The sequence below is a fragment of the Homarus americanus genome, unplaced genomic scaffold (assembly GCF_018991925.1).
Source record: "Homarus americanus isolate GMGI-L3 unplaced genomic scaffold, GMGI_Hamer_2.0 scaffold55640, whole genome shotgun sequence".
In the NCBI taxonomy this organism is placed as follows: Eukaryota; Metazoa; Arthropoda; class Malacostraca; order Decapoda; family Nephropidae; genus Homarus; species Homarus americanus.
Window position 1 is genome coordinate 5,536,155 of NW_024713650.1, and position 20,034 is coordinate 5,556,188.

The window sequence follows — 20,034 nt, forward strand, 5'->3', positions numbered from 1 at the left end:
GGGTTGTTGACTTCGTCAGTCGTACTGAAGTCACCCCAACATTATAAATCCCAGTTCTTATGAACTGAAGTCCGGAGATCCAGTTGCTGCCTATGTTGTCGAAAGAAAAAAATCTCAGTTTATGTGTGTCGGAAGTTTTGTTTGGGTTGTTGACTCGCTCCGGGTGAGGGAGTCACCCCGACTTTCAAATACCAGTTCTTTTGAACTGTGAGATAGAAAATACGGGTTTTGTGTTATGAGCCCCAATGTGTATGTCTAGAACCATGGTTTTGTGTTGAAAAGGTGAATTATTATTGAAAGGAAGTAGTAATCTGAGGAAGTGTCTGATGTAACTAATTCCCCATTCATAGACAAGAATTTAAATTCCTTAGGATATGTAATTTCATGCAGAGAACTTTTGTTGTAGATGTAATGTCAAAGAGTCACTGTTTATGTGCTGGTGCCAAAAGTAGGTTGAGGTATTACGCTGATGAACTGTTAAGGGAATGTTCCCTATACTATATTGTACTGAAATAAGAATTGATAAGTTGTGGTATGTATAGGTAACGGAGACTCGAGTATGAAAAGTTTGTCTCCTTATAATTTTCTTTTTACTGATATATTGTATACAGAACTAGCAGGATTGTAAACGGTTGTCTGATGTATATGGTAGCGGAGACGCTCGTAGGAAACGTTTAAGTCTCCTTATGTTTTGTGTGATGTATTAAGGTACTCTAATCATGAACTGTTAGGATGTTGTAAAATGTATGTACACTACAGCGTTAGTGCTTTGCATATTATTTCGCATAATATGAATCTTTGGGAGGGGAAGGCTATGTACTGCCCACATCATTGTCATCCCTAAAAATCCCATTTAATTCATATTACGCTACATAACATTCAAATGCACCGCGCTTATAGAACCTCAGAAAACGGGAAACATTGAGAAAGGACAACTCACCTACTCAAGGTTCCTAGACCATGTGTTGTATTGTACCCAGGTATAGTTATATCATATCAAGTGTATGTATTCATAGCATTAAGGATCACTCAGGGTAGGCATAAGATGAATGTTAAAGTCCAGTTGAGCCGGACTAGTGTACTGTAAGACTAAGTGTGGATCAGGGTTTGAAGGTCCTACTATTTACGTCTGTGAGCGTGTAGCGAACATAACTCCAACAGATATCATATGAAAATACATGAGAACAATGATCTGGAAAAAGGATAAATGTATCAGAACTATGTGAGGTGTTGACAGTGATCTAGAATTTATACTTGAAAGGAAATATCGTGTATGCGTCGGTATGAATTTAATACACCTCGTAGCCTCACATGACATATACCCACGACAGGTACAGTGATCAGAGAATCTTATGTCTGTGTTCAAATAGTGCAATGTGTGAGAGGAGGATCCCTCATTACAGTTTTTAAGTGAAGTTGATACACCCCCGCCATGATCATTCGGCCTTTGTTTGAAGGCGCGTCACGTACCCGCCTCAGATGCCCCGTTGATATTATAATCCCAGGCATTTACCCAAGCACTAGCAAACCAAGACCTTACCTTAGTGTGTAATTTAGGATTAAAATATGTGTTTATAAGACATGAGTGACAATATACCGAAAAGTGTTCAGGTGAGAACCATAAGAAACAAAAGTGTAAATTGAGGATTGGAAACTGTAGGCCTATGTGACGAGGAGCGGCGGGACACCGGCCTCAGTCCTTCCCGTTCTGCCGTCACCTCAGGTGCCATGTGGTCGGAGTATCTTGCCACCCGGCCGCCATTGTCCCCTTGAGCGTCACAACAGGTGGGGGTTACTCCCCGCTATACCAGTCCACTGTGAACCGGTGGATTTCCAGCGCACCACTCCACATGAAGAGTCACAACTAAGGAGACCGTGAGAAACTGCGGTCGTCACTTGGAGCGACTTAGAATACCAGGCATAGAAATAGTGCTGGTATGTCTCTAGGTGAAGCCCTCGTCTTTACCCACCGAGGGCGGTGTGCGAACAAGGTGCCCGTTGTGTATACCTAAAAGTCACAAGGAGTCACATACTTGCAGGTATGGAGTGTAACAGGTGTGTTGAGATGGTGCTACTATGTATGATAACCGACGGTGCTACAGTCCACACAGGTGGAGCAGTCTGATGTGTTAGGGGATATTGTAAGAAGGAATGACCAAGGTACGGCGTTCACCGATTGTTATGCAATAAGTAGGTGGATGACCCGCCAGCAATGTAAGAGTCTGGGGCCCAGCTGGGTAACCACAATTCCGTTGTTCTTCTGAGGAAGGCCAATTCATGTATATGTTTTTTTACCAGTATGTTTTATAAGGAATAAATCAATTAAGACATGTTATGGTTTCACCCTTCTTTACCCTTATCGATCTGGTCAATGGAAAACCTAACCCAATGCCTAGTCCACTCTGCCCGCTACCTAACGAGCTACATGCTGTCCAGAGGGGGTCTGGTGGCAGCGACCCTTAGAAATTAAGATTAGAGTTAAGTTATCCCCTTAGATTTAGTGACCCCAGTCTGGCAGTATAATAATGTTCTAACCAAGAATTGAAGAGGTAATTTGTTACTTGTTAAAGTAAGACCTGAGGGTCCAGTGATATCTTGTGAATAATAGTTACCGAATCTCATTTGTCAAGGTAATAACACCACAATTGTGTAATGAAGTAATAAGTATTTGGAGGTGTTTAATGAGGTAATAAATTCTTGAAGTGTTTGATGACTTTGTAGTGGACGTCTCCCCTACAACTGCGTAGCTGCAAGCCACCTGCTACGTCTTCCCTAGCAACCAAACGAGCGGCCCAGGGGGGGGCGTCACCAGGATGCCACAGTATCCTAGCAACGGAGCCAAAAGACCGGCTACTTCCCAGTGTTTCCCACCATGACTCACGGCTGCTGTGTATATAAGCTCTGTCTCTCCATTGAGATTCATTCTGGCCTCTCTTCTTGAACACGCAACACCTCCTCCTCCGCCGCTGCCTGGCGGCCCTCGCTTCTCCTCCGCCTGCCTGGCGGTCCTCGCTCCCGCCGGCGAGCATGGCGACCCACCAGCTGTCCTTCTCTGAGCGTCCTCACCAACCAGCTCTCTTATTCTGCTCTCGGTTCCTGAACACGCAACACCTCCTCCAAGCAAGCTTCTCGCTGTCCCATTCTCATTCAACCTGGAGGCCAGCAACAGGCAACATCTTCTCTAACGAAGCTCCTGCACATCTACCTCCTTCAACACGCTACTCACCGAACGTGCCTACTGAGCAGCTCCTCACCACACGGCACCTCCAGCACCAGACTGTCTACCATATAACTTATATTATATAAGAAAACCACCACCTTAGAGTTTCCATCCATCCTGAGTGCTAGACAACATTATATCACGAAACCCTACAACTTAATAAGTTAATTGCGGTTCTGTTTTGTCTGAGTGAATCTAAGATGCATTTTCTCCATCCACTGTGTTATTAAATATTGTATTAGTAATCTACGAGTATCACCACTCTACTCCTTCTAAACATTGGTTCCCAGAAAATAAGACTTACTCACGTGCCTATACATCTACCACACTACCCAAAACCCTTCCATGAGTTATGTTATATAATGAAAAGTCTGGGTGGTGGCAGCTACCCTGTGTAAGTATAAAAAGAGTTGTACTAAGAGTAACATGGTTCCCCAGACTAACCCATGTATAAGAATGACATAAAACAAAGTATACTTCCGAAAGGTAAGAACATTGAAACAGAATATAATATATATGAATGAAATGAAAGACTTGGAAAGTACAAGAAGAGAAAGATAAGACAGGAATATACATTGTGGAACTAACGACACCGCATAGAAATTATTAAATAAATACATCATGAAAGTTTAAGATAAAGAACATACATAACTGAGAAGAGAATTACTTTTATAAGAATCTAAAATATACTTATAACTAAAGAATTAAAGAATCATAACCGAAAAGAATATCTGAAGTTATAGCTAAAGAATTGAAGAATCATAACAGAAAAGAATATCTGAAGGGTAAATTATGAAAAGAAAATTCAGCCCGTTACATGAGCACATTGTGAGTTTCCTTTCTCCATCCCATCCTGAGTGTGAACCAATATCTCATACCCCCACAATCGATCGGCCGGGCGGCTAGCGAGCCGATCTTTTGGTGAAAAAGATAAATGAAAATGAAAAGTAATCAGAGACGTGACCGATCGCCCTAGCGGCTAACAAGCCGATCAGTGGCGAAGGGGATAAAGAAAAAGTAAAAAAGACCTCTCTACCAGCTCCTCACCACACAACAACTCCCTAGCACTGCACTGTACACACAATATACATATATATATATATATATATATATATATATATATATATATATATATATATATATATATATATATATAATCAACGACCTCACCAGCAAGGAATCGAACCCTCGACCTACTGGGTGGGACTAGGGAACGCTTACCGGCTAGGCCACAAGGACACTAAAAGCAGTTCTAGACTCTGTTATATTTCACACAAAGCCTGTTCATCGAGCTGATGGCGCCGTGAACCTCATTGGGAAACTGCCCGTGCCTCTTATGTGGTGTCAGTAGCATTTTACCGAATCCAGCTGGTATGAAACGCGAGGTACATATATATACTTCATTTTTAGTCCATATAACACGCGGACTTTGAACATATAATCAACGACCTCACCAGCAAGGAATCGAACCCTCGACCTACTGGGTGGGACTAGGGAACTGTAGTGGATGTCTCCCCTACAAACTGCGTAGCTGCACACCACCTGCTGCCGTCTTCCCTAGCAACCAAGCGTATCCGCATTCCAATGCCCGCCGTATCCTAGCAACCGAGCCAAAAGGCCGGCGACTTCTCGGGTTTTCCCAACATGACTCATAGCGGCTGCTGGGTATATAAGCTATGTCTCTCCCTTGAGATTCATTCTGACCATTCTTTCTGAACAAGCAACATCTCCTCCTCCGCCGCTGCCTGGCAGCCCCTCGCTTCTCCTCGCCTGCCTGGCGGTCCTCGCTCCCGCCAGCGAGCATGGCGACGAACAACCAACACCTCCTCCTCCGCTGCTGCCTGGCAGCCCTCGCATCTCCTCGCCTGCCTGGCGGTCCTCGCTCCCGCCAGCGAGCATGGCGACCCACCAGCTGTCCTCTTCTGAGCTTCCTCACCAACCAACTCTCATTCTGCACCTCCAGCACCAGACTGTCTATAATATAACTTATATATTATACAAGAAAACCACATTAGAGTTTCCTTCCATCCTGAGTGCTAGACAACATTAATATATCGATACCCCTACAATGGTGACTCCCGGTGATTAGCACTCACACAGGATGGAGGAGACACTGATAACGCTCCCAGTCTTCAAGCAGACACCAGCTCCTCTCCCTGCCTCACGCACCACATTCTGACGACCCCAGCACACCCGTCGTGCCTCAGACGCCGACCCCGGCCCAGCAATAACCCCTGACGCGGCCTCTGTTCCTGAATCCGGACCCACACACCCCAGCAGGCGCATCTGACGACTCAGTACCTGCCGTGAGGGAAGCACACAACATCCATCGCCTCCACACCCCCTCTTTTCTCCCTCAGGTACTCCCTGCTAATGTCCTGCACCCTGCTGCTGTCGTGGACCCAGCTGCTGTCACGAGCCCTAATCCGCTTCTGCTGACGCAGCCCCTGCTCCTGACCCAGGCCCACACACACCCCAGCAGGCGCATCTGACGACCCTGTACCTGTCGTGAGGGAAGCACACCAATCATCGCCTCCACACACCCTTTTTCTCCCTTCTCCCACAGATAGTGTGTATCTAGACAGGTGTATTTCAGGGATCGGCTCATCACGCCATCGCCGTTGTCTCACATGAGCCATGCACCACCCGGTCTGCCTCACATGTGCTAAGCAACTCTACAAACAACAAGTCTCCTACACCGCCTGGAGGAGAGGGGGAGTATTGTAGTGGACGTCTCCCCTACGAACTGCGTAGCTGCACACCACCTGCTACCGTCTTCCCTAGTAACCAAGCGTATCCGCATTCCAATGCCCGCCGTATCCTAGCAACCGAGCCAAAAGGCCGGCGACTTCTCGGGTTTTCCCAACATGACTCATAGCGGCTGCTAGGGATATAAGCTCTGTCTCTCCCTTGAGATTCATTCTGACCATTCTTTCTGAACTAGCAACACCTCCTCCTCCGCCGCTGCCTGGCAGCCCCTCGCTTCTCCTCGCCTGCCTGGCGGTCCTCGCTCCCGCCAGCGAGCATGGCGACGAACAAGCAACACCTCCTCCTCCGCTGCTGCCTGGCAGCCCTAGCATCTCCTCGCCTGCCTGGCGGTCCTCGCTCCCGCCAGCGAGCATGGCGACCCACCAGCTGTCCTCCTCTGAGCTTCCTCACCAACCAACTCTCATTCTGCACCTCCAGCACCAGACTGTCTATAATATAACTTATATATTATACAAGAAAACCACATTAGAGTTTCCTTCCATCCTGAATGCTAGACAACATTAATATATCGATACCCCTACAATGGTGACTCCCAGAGATTAGCACTCACACAGGATGGAGGAGACACTGATCACGCTCCCAGTCTTCAAGCAGACACCAGCTCCTCTCCCTGCCTCACGCACCACATTCTGACGACCCCAGCACACCCGTCATGCCTCAGACGCCGAACCCGGCCCAGCAGTACGTGCCTTGAGGGAAGCACACAACATCCATCGCCTCCACACCCCCTCTTTTCTCCCTCAGGTACTCCCTGCTAATGTCTTGCACCCTGCTGCTGTATTGGACCCAGCTGCTGTCACGAGCCTTAACCCGCTTCTGCTGACGCAGCCCCTGCTCCTGACCCAGGCCCACACACACCCCAGCAGGCGCATCTGACGACTCAGTACCTGCCGTGAGGGAAGCACACAACATCCATCGCCTCCACACCCTTTTTTCTCCCTCAGGTACTCCCTGCTAATGTCCTGCACCCTGCTGCTGTCGTGGACCCAGCTGCTGTCACGAGCCCTAATCCGCTTCTGCTGACGCAGCCCCTGCTCCTGACCCAGGCCCACACACACCCCAGCAGGCGCATCTGACGACCCTGTACCTGTCGTGCGGGAAGCACAACATTCATCGCCTCCACACACCCTTTTTCTCCCTTCTCCCACAGATAGTGTGTATCTAGACAGTTGTATTTCAGCGATCGGCTCATCACGCCATCGCCGTTGTCTCACATGAGGCATGCACCGCCCGGTCTGCCTCACATGTGCTAAGCAACTCTACAGACAACAAGTCTCCTACACCGCCTGGAGGGAAGGGGGAGTATTGTAGTGGACGTCTCCCCTACAAACTGCGTAGCTGCACACCACCTGCTACCGTCTTCCCTAGCAACCAAGCGTATCCGCATTCCAATGCCCGCCGTATCCTAGCAACCGAGTCAAAAGGCCGGCGACTTCTCGGGTTTTCCCAACATGACTCATAGCGGCTGCTGGGTATATAAGCTCTGTCTCTCCATTGAGATTCATTCTGACCATTCTTGAACCAGCAACACCTCCTCCTCCACCGCTGCCTGGCCTTTGCTTCTCCTCGCCTGCCTGGCGGCCCTCGCTCCCGCCAGCGAGCATGGCGACCCACCAGATGTCCTCTGAGCTTCCTTACCAACCAACTTTCATTCTGCCCATTTTCCTGAACAAGCAACACCTCCTCCAGCAAGCTCCTAGCTGTTAACATTTATTTCAACCAGGAGGCCAGCAACAGGCAACATCTTCTCTAACGAAGCTCCTGCACATCTACCTCCTTCAACACGCTACTCACCGAACGTCTTCTACTGAGCAGCTCCCCACCACACGGCATCTCCAGCACCAGACTGTCTTCATATAACTTATATATTATACAAGAGAACCACATTAGAGTTTCCTTCCATCCTGAGTGCTAGACAACATTAATATCTCGATACCCCTACAGAACGCTTACCGGCTAGGCCACAAGGACACTAAAAGCAGTTCTAGACTCTGTTATATTTCACACAAAGCCTGTTCATTGAGCTGATGGCGCCGTGAACCTCATTGGGAAACTGCCCGTGCCTCTTATGTGGTGTCAGTAGCATTTTACCGAATCCAGCTGGTATGAAACGAGAGGTACATATATATACTTCATTTTTAGTCCATATAACACGCGGACTTTGAACATGCGTTTCATACCAGCTGGATTCGGTAAAATGCTACTGACACCACATAAGAGGCACGGGCAGTTTCCCAATGAGGTTCACGGCGCCATCAGCTCGATGAACAGGCTTTGTGTGAAATATAACAGAGTCTAGAACTGCTTTTAGTGTCTTTGTGGCCTAGCTGGTAAGCGTTCCCTAGTCCCACCCAGTAGGTCGAGGGTTCGATTCCTTGCTGGTGAGGTCGTTGATTATATGTTCAAAGTCCGCGTGTTATATGGACTAAAAATGAAGTATATATATATATATATATATATATATATATGCTTTCGTGTAATTCACATCTTCAGGGGTGAGTACAGACTAGAGAGAGTAATACAAATCAAGGTGTATATATACAGAGGAGGGTGAGACCAGGTCCACAATGGTCAGGTATTAGGTAATGACCCTACTAATCTTTAAATAGCACACAACGGTTGGTGGTCAGGTCAGATGGTCAAGTGACCCGGCCTTCTCACCTGATCACAAATCTTCTTAATTACAAAATTGTCCAGCTTGTACATGCCGTTACTCAAATTCATGTTGAATGCTTCGGTATGTTTAATAAGACTAGATTCTATGATGTTCCTACTATCAATTGAATTACATGGTAATATTGAGGAGGCATTATCCCAGTCAATGCAATGCTTGTTATCCCTCAAATGAACAAACAGAGCATTGGATTCCTGGCCTGTCCTAACACTGTATTTGTGTTGTTTAATTCTAGTTGCAAGATCTTTACCTGTCTGGCCTAAGTAAAACATATTACATTCCTTGCAAGGAACTTTATAAATGCAGCCAATTGTGTTGTTGGGGGAGTTCTTGATTAACATTTGTTTAACAGTGCATGAGTTTTTAAATGCCACATTGACGTTCCAGGTTTTTAGCTGTGCAGGAATGTGTGAGAAATTTTTGTGAAATGGTAATATTAAGATATTCTTATGGTCATGGGTGGGCTTGGGATCAGTTCTATAAAAAGTTTTCTTAGTAATGTTTAGGCATTTGTCTATGAAAGATCTAGGGTATTTAAGGTTTGAGCCAATATTATATATATATTTGTATTCCTCATCGATGAATTCCGGACTGCAAATTCTCATGGCACGTAAAAACATTGTTGAAAATACTGACTGTTTGACTATTGTAGTGGAATTCTCCCCTACAAACGCTGTTTGTCGCTGCCTAGCCGACCCCACCAATTCCCCAGTGTATGCCTCGTGGTCTAGGTCAACCAGCGCCGCCATACACCACGGAGCGGGGGTCAACTGCTAAGCCACGCCTACCCCCGCTATTTAAGACCTGACCTCGTGGTGATCTGTCTCTCTTCTACCTACACCAACCAGCCAGCAACACCTCCGCCTGCCTGGCGGTCCTCGCTCCTCCGCCTGCCTGGCGGTCCTCTCTCCCGCTGGCGAGCATGGCGACCCACAAGCTGTCCTCTGAGCGTCCTCACCAACCAGCTCTCTCTACATTACGCTTGTAACCATGCTGCCTTCCCAGCACCAAGCTGCATTGTACATCCAATACAACATGTATATAGAGAGCACATTGTGAGTTTCCTTTCTCCATCCCATCCTGAGTGTGAACCAAACAATCCCATACCCCACAAATGGTGACCCCCGGAGATTCGCACTCACACAGGATGGAGGAGAAACAGATCACTCTCCCAGTCTTCAAGCAACATGGAAGACTGGCTTATCCACCCAGAAGCAGCTCTCATCGGCTCTACAGCTACTGTCTCTACACCGCAGGTTAGACACCCTAGAGCAGCTCTGCTACTCTAAGCAGACACCAGCTCCTCTTCCTGCCCTAAGCACCACGTCCTACCGACCCCAGCACACCCGTCCTGCCTCAGACGCCGACCCCGGCCCAGCAGTAACCCCTGCCGCCCTTGATGCGGCCTCTGTTCCTGAGTGCGGACACACACACCCCTCTTTTCTCCCCCAGGTACTCCCTGCTAATGTCCTGCACCCTGCTGCTGTCGTGGACCCAGCTGCTGTCACGAGCCCTCATCCGCTGCTGCTGACACAGCCCCTGCTCCTGACCCAGGCCCACACACCCCAGCAGGCGCATCTGGCGATTCTGTACCTGCCGTGAGGGAAGCACAAAATTCATCGCCTCCACACACCCTTATTCTCCCTCTCTACTCCCACAGATATTGTGTATCTAGACAGTTGTCCCCAGCGACCGGCTCATCCACGCCATCGCCGTTGTCTCACATGAGGCACGCACCGCCCGTTCTGCCTCACATGTGCTATGCAACTCTGCAGACAACAAGTCTCCTACACAGCCTGGAGGGAAGGGGGAGTATTGTAGTGGAATTCTCCCCTACAAACGCTGTTTGTCGCTGCCTAGCCGACCCCACCAATTCCCCAGTGTATGCCTCGTGGTCTAGGTCAACCAGCGCCGCCATACACCACGGAGCGGGGGTCAACTGCTATGCCACGCCTACCCCCGCTATTTAAGACCTGACCTCGTGGTGATCTGTCTCTTTCTACCTACACCAACCAGCCAGCAACACCTCCGCCTGCCTGGCGGTCCTCGCTCCTCCGCCTGCCTGGCGGTCCTCTCTCCCGCTGGCGAGCATGGCGACCCACAAGCTGTCCTCTGAGCGTCCTCACCAACCAGCTCTCTCTACATCACGCTTGTAACCATGCTGCCTTCCCAGCACCAAGCTGCATTGTACATCCAATACAACATGTATATAGAGAGCACATTGTGAGTTTCCTTTCTCCATTCCATCCTGAGTGTGAACCAAACAATCTCATACCCCACACTATATTATGGTGGGCAGAATAATAATGAATGTATGAACACACATTAGTTGGTTTTCTATAAATACTGAACTTAAAAGTGTACCTATTCTGTGTATCAGATAGTCTAGGAATGGCAATTTACAGTCTTGCTCTAATTCCACAGTGAATTTGATCGAGGGGGCTAAGTTGTTAAGTTGTGGCAGGAAAGCTTTTAGGTCCTCATTACATGGCCAGAGACATAATACATCATCAACATATCTAAACCAGACTGCTGAGGGTGGTAAAATATTACTTAATAGTTTCTTTTCAAAGAATTCCATATATAGGTTGCTTAATACAGGTGAGAGTGGATTACCCATTGCCATACCAAATTTTTGAGCATAATATTCCCCATTGAATTCGAATTTGCAATCCTTAATACATAGTTTGATGAGTTCGATGAAGTCGTCTTTCGAGACGGGCAGTGAAATGTTATCCAGGGAATCTATGAGGAACTCTAGTAAATCATCAACTGGGACCTTTGTAAATATATATATATATATATATATATATATATATATATATATATATATATATATATATATATATATATATATATATATATATATATATATATATATATATATATATGGTATGAGGAACTCCAGAGACAACTGTTTGGTGACTTAGAATATTATTGATATAGATATGTATTTTTGTAAACTCCGAGGGGGAAAACGTAAAGATATTTTGTGAATCCGCGCTAGAACGAATATGCATCCCCGCCGGGGGTTGGGGGAGGGGGGAGAGACGCAATGGCGTTGTTTACATCCCAAAGACGCGTCGGGTGGGCCCAAGTAACAGGTGTGTCCCACGTATTTCTTGCTCTGTTAGAGTGTGTTTGATAGATTGAGCATAATAAATGTTATATGAAGAATGTGATGATCTCGTGGAGGTAGTCTGTAAGCCAGAATAAGGCTAATTCTAGCTTTGCTCTACAGACATTCACCCTGGAGTGAGTCGACAACAACAGCCACTCCCCTGTGTTATACTGGTGGGTTGGGTTTATTATTTATTGTTTAATTCCTACTACTGTGTGGTACCAATATGTGAATATGACAACAGTTGATGCTTGTTTTGTAAGTATAATGTAATAATGTATAATAACTAGTTATGTCTGATCTAGGTCCCAGCCTTTTCCCTCTCGGGTGATTCTAGAGTAAATAAATGAGAGAAAACTACAAGTGTGTGTCCTATCCCTGCTTTGTGCTTTGCTATATATATATATATATATATATATATATATATATATATATATATATATATATAGAGAGAGAGAGAGAGAGAGAGAGAGAGAGAGAGAGAGAGAGAGAGAGAGAGAGAGCCATTGTGAGTTCCCCTTCTTACCTCCATCCTTAGTGCGAGATCTCCTACATGTACGTATGTGAGCCCTACAAAGAGAAAATAGACTAGCATAGAGAGGTTTGACAACTGGCTACATACAGTACGCTACACTGTAATACGGGTCCGACTAATTACCCAAATGTAGCCGCAATGAAGTCAAATAATGGTCCTACATGAATAAATCGGACTGCCAATCACTTCTCGACTAGTATTTGGTGTCACAAAGTAAAAAAAAGTTGGAAAACGTAATTTAATCTGAGTTAATAGATCGAGTGCATGTACCGAAGGAGCGAGTAATTACCCAAATGTACCCAAATGTAGCCGCAATGAAGTCAAATGATGGTCCTACAAGAATAAATCGGACTTCCAATCACTTCTCGACGAGTATTTGGTGTCACGAAGTCACAAAAAATTGGTAAACTTAATTTAATCTGAGCTAATAGATCGAGTGCATGTACCTAACCTAACCTAACCTAACCCAACCTAACTCAGATTAGATTAAGTTTACCAATTTTTTGTGACTTTATGACACCAAATAATAATCGAGAAGTGATTCACAACCCGATTTGCGCTTGTAGGACCATCATTTGACTTCATTGCAATTACATTTGGGTAAATTTGGGTAATTAGTCAGACCGCTGTAATACCTAAACGTAGATAAAATATGGCTTGGAAATTTCCTTTAAGCCTGATTATTGAAGATATATTATGTCATTAATGATATTACTGTGTATTAATCTCTATAATTTATTACGGGTACAAGAGGAGTTAATATTTCAAGTGACATGTATTTAATTTATCAGACACAAATTAATATTTTTTATTATGAATGTCATGAAAAAGGTAAATATATATTTTAGTGTAATTACATATCAGTACAATAGTTTATTGTGGATAATATATAATTTATATTATTATTACATATACATTGACTTGTCGATTAGATGTATTTTAATAATAATTATATTCATATATTTTTAGGTTAAGTATGAACATGATGTGACGTTATCATGTACACAAACTCTGTCTGTCTGGTTGTGATAATTTTTCTTGTATCTTCAGGAAATTTGGCTTTTGACGAAGACCACCACCACGGTAAGTCCTCACAACCACTACAAGTGCAGTATTATTAACGATCTTATTTGTGATGATATGGCTTTATTTTTCATTTTTTCTTCGTCCATTGTCTGTGCGCAGGTTCCCGCCTTGTTTACTTGAAGCTGAAATTATACTCCTCACTTCGGTCCAACGAATTACCTTAAAGTACCCAAATGTACCCAAAAGTATATTAAATCACGGTAAAATCTTAACGAATATATGTTTTACATCAATAAAACCTGATTAATAATGTTTTCATTGAAATGTAGTCAAACTAATGAAATAATAAACAGCGAAAAACGCTAAATTCCAAAGAGTCACCCATCCAAAATGAAGATATAATTACCGATGTTTCTGTTACTTTGGGGTATTTAACATAGCCGTAGGATTTACTTTTCGTTAGGTTAGGTTAGGTTAGCGAAGTGCATCACGATGGATCTGAGTTATCTCCTTTGTTCACGAACTCTTTGGAATTAAGCGTTCGCCAAGACTGAAAGTTTTTCGCTGTTTATTATTTCATCATACAAATTATTTTTACAAAATTAAACTAAAATTATTATTAAACATGTTTTGTGTATGTATAACAGATATTCGTTAAGATTTTATCCTTATTTGCTATACTTTTGGGTACTTTTGGGTAATTCGTGGCTCCCCCTCACTTGACGGCCGCGTGCTTGGTTTAAGTGAGAGCACTGTTCATACCCTGCGTGGTATATGATGGTTCCCCTAACCTGTACCATTTACATGTATTCTTATGGGAAAATTATGTTTAAATTATGCCTTTTTTAATTAAGCTGTGATTTTCAACAACGTAACCCCCGCGTAAAACGAGAGGTGGGTGTACGTCTAGCAACATCACATGCGTTGATCTCAGCTGATTTCTCCTTCTCTTGTTTATTGGTTGATGATTTTGTTAACTGAGCAACGATTGGCCAACTAGCTCTTGCACTGCTATCTACCGTCAGACAAGAAAACTGAATTCACAGGGTAAACACTAGAGTTACGGACTGCTTACTGACCCGTAATTAAATTTTGAGTATGAGAAATTTACGGGAATGTGAGGAGTCTAAAAGTCTCGATACCATATCTCTGCTACTTTACTTAACTGATGAGGTGTTTTGAGTACGTGGCCCCTCAACATCCCCAGCCAATCCAACAGTTAGTGAACAATGAACAGACTCTAGTTAGGGAAGTGAGGCTATTGGAGTACAGTGCAGAGCCAGCCAAGTTGTCTCCTGGGGTAAGTATCTACCAGTAAGTCTTCCATCAACCATGGAATTCTGAAAACTTCAGCATTATGATACTGTTCACTTTATTTCAGACATAAAGGTGTGAGTGGATGGAAAGGAACATTATGGTAGCATCAGGAGGCCATCCCACACAAGAGGCAGAACAATTCCTCACAACTGTATAATAAGTCAGGACAGTATGAGGATTAGTGAACATCTTCAGGAGAACATTGTAAACAAGATTAAGGTAAATTGTCAACTCTCCAAGTCTTAAGTTACAAATATGAAAGTCAAGTTGGTGTTCTAGGAAACAGTGAGAATAAAAAGAAGGTTCACACAAGTGAATCTTTCTCCTGACAATACCAGTTAAGTGATGCACTGTGTTATATATTGTCTAATTACAGTATGATGAGTGTTGTAATGTTTCTACCTAAACAACTACCTTGTGACTTGTGTTTGTGTACACTGCTGATAAAAGTTTCAATATATAAATGTGACAAGTGTTTGTCTGCTGTGCTTGTGTACTGGTGAGACAAGTTCACTTGGGGTAAATATTTCTCACACAAGTTAGCTCAAGAACCACATATATGTGCAGAATTTTAATGCAAATTTACCTGTGAAGAGTGGAGAACTTTTTATACAATACAAAAGTTACCCAAACGTGTGTACACTGAAGGAAATATTTTCTTGTATGGAGTGTTGTAAAGTGTGTAAAAGATGGCCCAGTTTATGAATGAAATAGCTGGACATAGCGGCCAAAATAATTATGAGTGTGTACAGTGTGGTGAATTATTTTACAGTAATGATTCATTGAAGATGCATAGCTGTATGGCTGAACACACTGATGAGATAAATATTAAGTGTGAAGAGCTTGATGAAAGCTTTAACAGTAACTATGATGAGATTAATATTAAGTGTGAAGAGTTTGATGAAAGCTTTAACAGTAACTATGATGAGATTAATATTAAGTGTGAAGAGCTTGATGAAAGCTTTAACAGGAACTATGATGAGACACAACATGTGACTGTTGATGAGATTAATATTAAGTGTGAAGAGCTTGATGAAAGCTATAACAGTAACTACGATGAGATTAATATTAAGTGTGACGAGCTTGATGAAAGCTTTAACAGTAACTATGATGTGACACAACATGTGACTGTTGATGAGATTAATATTAAGTGTCTCAAAAGTGGTAAAAGTTATGACAAAAAAGAACAACTAAAGCATCATATGGCTGTACACACTGGTGAGAAGAATTTTAAGTGTGAAGAGTGTGGTAAATGTTATTCCAGGAAATACAATCTGAAGCTTCATATGGCTGTACACACTGGTGAGAAGAATTTTAAGTGTGAAGAGTGTGGTAATTGTTTTTACGCAAAGAGGTTTCTGAAGAGACATATGGTTGTACACACCGGTGAGAAGAATTTTAAGTGTAAAGAGTGTGGTAAATGTTATTCCACAAAGGGTCATCTGAAGAGACATATGGCTGTACACACTGATGAGAAGAATATTAAGTGTGAAGAGTGTGGTAAATGTTTTTCCAGGAAATGCAATCTGAAACTTCATATGGCTGTACACACTGGTGAGAAGAATTTTAAGTGTGAAGAGTGTGGTAAAAGTTATTTCAGTAAGACCAGTCTGAAGCATCATATGGTTGTACACACTGGTGAGCAGAATTTTAAGTGTGAAGAGTGTGGTAAAAGTTATTCCACAAAGAGCCATCTGAAGCAGCATATGGTTGTACACACTGGTGAGAAGACTTTTAAGTGTAAAGAGTGTGGTAAATTTTTTTCCCAAAAGAGCAGTCTGAAGTATCATATGCTTGGACACACTGGTGAGAAGAATTTTAAGTGTAAAGAGTGTGGTAAATTTTTTTGCCGAAAGAGCTATCTGAAGTATCATATGGTTGTACACACTGGTGAGAAGAATTTTCAGTGTGAAGAGTGTGGTAAATGTTTTTCCTTCAAGGCCATTCTGAAGCATCATATGGCTGTACACGCTAGTGAGAAGAATTTTAAGTGTGAAGAGTGTGGTAAAAGTTATTCAACAAAGAGCTATCTGAAGCAGCATATGGTTGTACACACTGGTGAGAAGAATTTGCAGTGTGAAGAGTGTGATAAAAGTTATTCCACAAAGCGCATTCTGAAGCTTCATATGGCTGTACACACTGGTGAGAAGAATTTTAAGTGTGAAGAGTGTGGTAAATGTTATTCCAGGAAAGACAATCTGAAGCAGCATATGGTTGTACACACTGGTGAGAAGAATTTTAAGTGTGAAGAGTGTGGTAAATGTTATTCCAGGAAAGACTATCTGAAGCTTCATATGGCTGTACACACTGGTGAGAAGAATTTTAAGTGTGAAGAGTGTGGTAAATGTTATTCCTGCAAAGGCAATCTGAAGCAGCATATGGTTGGACACACCGGTGAGAAGAATTTTATGTGTAAAGAGTGTGGTTAATTTTTTTCCCAAAAGAGCAGTCTGAAGTATCATATGGTTGGACACACTGGTGAGAAGAATTTTATGTGTAAAGAGTGTGGTAATTGTTTTTACGCAAAGAGGTTTCTGAAGAGACATATGGTTGTACACACCGGTGAGAAGAATTTTAAGTGTAAAGAGTGTGGTAAATGTTATTCCACAAAGTGTCATCTGAAGAGACATATGGCTGTACACACTGATGAGAAGAATATTAAGTGTCAAGAGTGTGGTAAATGTTTTTCCAGGAAATGCAATCTGAAGCTTCATATGGCTGTACACACTGGTGAGAAGAATTTTAAGTGTGAAGAGTGTGGTAAGTGCGAAAAGAGCAGTCTGAAGTATCATATGCTTGAACTGGCAATTGAAGACTTTAAGTGTAAAGAGTGTGGTAAATTTTCCCAAAGAGCAGTCTGAAGTATCATATGGTTGGACACACGGTGAAAAGAATTTTAGTAAAGAATTGGTAAATTTTTTCCCAAAACAGTCTGAAGTATCATATGGTTGGACACACAGAAGAATTTAAGTGTAAAGTGTGGTAAATTTTCCCAAAACAGTCTGAAGCATCATATGGTTGGACACACTGGTAGAAATTCAGTGTGAAGAGTGTGGTAAATGTTTTTCCTTCAAGGCCATTCTGAAGCATCATATGGCTGGCACCTTGTGAGAAGAATTTTAAGTGTGAAGAGTTGGTAAAAGTTATTCAACAAAGCTATCTGAAGCATATGGTTGCACACACTGGTGAAAAATTTTAAGTGTGAAAGTGGTAAAGTTATTCCACCGCATTCTGGAAAGCTATATGGCTGTACACACTGGTGGAAAAATTTTAAAGTGTGAAGAGTGTGGTAAATGTTATTCAGAAGACAATCTGAAGCATATGGTTGTACACACTGGTGAGAAGAATTTTAAGTGTGAAGAGTGTGGTAAAATGTTATTCAGGAAAGACTATCTGAAGCTTCATATGGCTGTACACACTGGTGTGAAGAATTTAAGTGTGAAGATGTGGTAAATATTTATTCCTGCAAGACAATCTGAAGCAGCATATGGTTTGCTAGAAGAATTTATGTGTAAGGGTAGTTTTTCCCAAAAACAGTCTAGTATCATATGGTTGGACACACTGGTGAAAAAATTTTTAAGTGTGTAATTTTTCCCAAAACAGATGAAGTATCATATGGTTGGACACACTGGTGAAAGAATGTAAAGGTGTGGTAATTTTTCCCAAAAACAGTCTGATATCATATGGCTACACACTGGTGAGAAGAATTTTATGTGTTAAAGTGGTGGTTATTTTCCCAAAAACAGTCTGAAGTATCATATGGTTGGACACGGTGAGAAGAATTTTATGTGAAGTGTGGTAAATTTTTCCCAAAAGAGCAGTCTGAAGTATCATATGGTTGTACACACTGGTGAGAAGAATTTTAAGTGTAGAGTGTGGTATTGTTATTACACAAGAGTTTTCTGAAGAGACATATGGTTGACACCGGTGAAATTTAAGTGTGAAGAGTGTGGTAAATGTTATTCCCAAAGTGTCATCTGAAGAGACATATGGCTGTACACACTGATGAGAAGGATCATACATGAAATTTGTAGGGAAAGGTCTTACAGAAAAATGATCTGCACAACTCTTTGGTCTTGTAAGTTGTTAAGATTTATTTCAAATGTAAATAATGGATTACTTATTTCCAAAAGAAGACCATCTGGAAATAATCATCTGATGGCTGTGTTGGGAATCCTTGGTCGAATTGACTAACTGTTTACCATTGTTTGTACACCTGCACTGTATATTTGTTGTATACCTGCACTGTATATTTGTTGTATACCTGCACTGTATATTTGTTGTATACCTGCACTGTATATTTGTTGTATACCTGCACTGTATATTTGTTGTATACCTGCACTGTATATTTGTTGTATACCTGCACTGTCCACAACAGGCTGAATCTTTGAAACATTTTGTGATGAATTTACTGAATATATATATATATATATATATATATATATATATATATATATATATATATATATATATATATATATATATATATATATATATATATATATATATATATATATATATGTATCTGTGTGTCTGTCTGTCTGTCCAAGTAAGTAATAACACTGGCAAGTGAGATCCACAGCCACATTGGTCCTTATTGCAATGTTATATGATTTTTTTCCTTTATCCCTTAGATGGCAGCAGGGGTGACTGAGAGAGAACCCAATAAAAAAATTGTCTATATGGTTGTTGATGACCAATGAACACACACACATACAGCCTCAGTTGTACCAAAATTTTGTCGAATTAGGTATTTTCGAGTCCCAACGTCAGTACAGTCGGCCCTTAACATACGCTGTTAGGTAACAGAGATACCTGTGAATGTTAAAAATCCGTGTACTATTGCTGACCCTCCCCCCTTAAAAACCCCTGCCCCTCCCCATGTTCTTATTTACCGTATATACCTGTGTGTAGTTCGAAGTTTAAGACCAAACTATTTGGCAAAAAATTAAATCGTTCCCTAAATGGGTAATAGTTTTGTTAGGTTGAAAAATATTTACCAGTAACTACCAGTAAACAATGCGAGTGTCAGTATAGTTGCCAGGGCAGATCTCTTGAGTCATCATAGCAAGCCCAAAGTAGCCAAATGCATGGTATGGTAGCACAGGGCGATGTAAAACATAAAGTATTCATTTATTAAAGTTTATTTATAGATACTGTACATAAATTTTTGTTCATTATATTTGAAACATCAATCTTTGTCAATTAAATTTGAAACAAAAAGAAACTACGATACCGTACTTTCATTAAAATATTATATCACAATATATTTAGTATATTTTACCTTAACTGTGACTGAATGAATATATTCAGAAATAAATATGAAAATGTAATATTTTGCTGAAATGACATACATATTACAGTGAGTGAGA

The 20,034-nt window shown here is 42.4% G+C and overlaps 1 protein-coding gene across 5 annotated transcripts in view; it reads left to right on the forward strand.

Annotated features, from left to right (window-relative positions):
- Positions 1 to 11,724: 11,724 nt before the first annotated feature.
- LOC121874076 (gastrula zinc finger protein XlCGF57.1-like) overlaps positions 11,725 to 20,034 on the forward strand; it is a 77,497-nt gene continuing 69,187 nt past the window's right edge. For 2 of the 5 annotated variants that reach the window (XR_006090362.1, XR_006090363.1), the window contains exons 1-3: positions 11,841 to 11,957; positions 13,370 to 13,402; positions 14,727 to 14,881. Coding sequence is in view for 3 of the 5 variants with exons in the window: in XM_042377976.1 (XP_042233910.1) it covers positions 15,352 to 17,091 (1,740 nt within the window). In the remaining 2 variants the exon portion in view is untranslated. Of the gene's footprint in view, positions 11,768 to 11,840; positions 11,958 to 13,369; positions 13,403 to 14,726; positions 17,220 to 20,034 lie in introns of those variants that run through there. The other 3 variants (XM_042377976.1, XM_042377986.1, XM_042377966.1) reach the window with 3 other exon arrangements.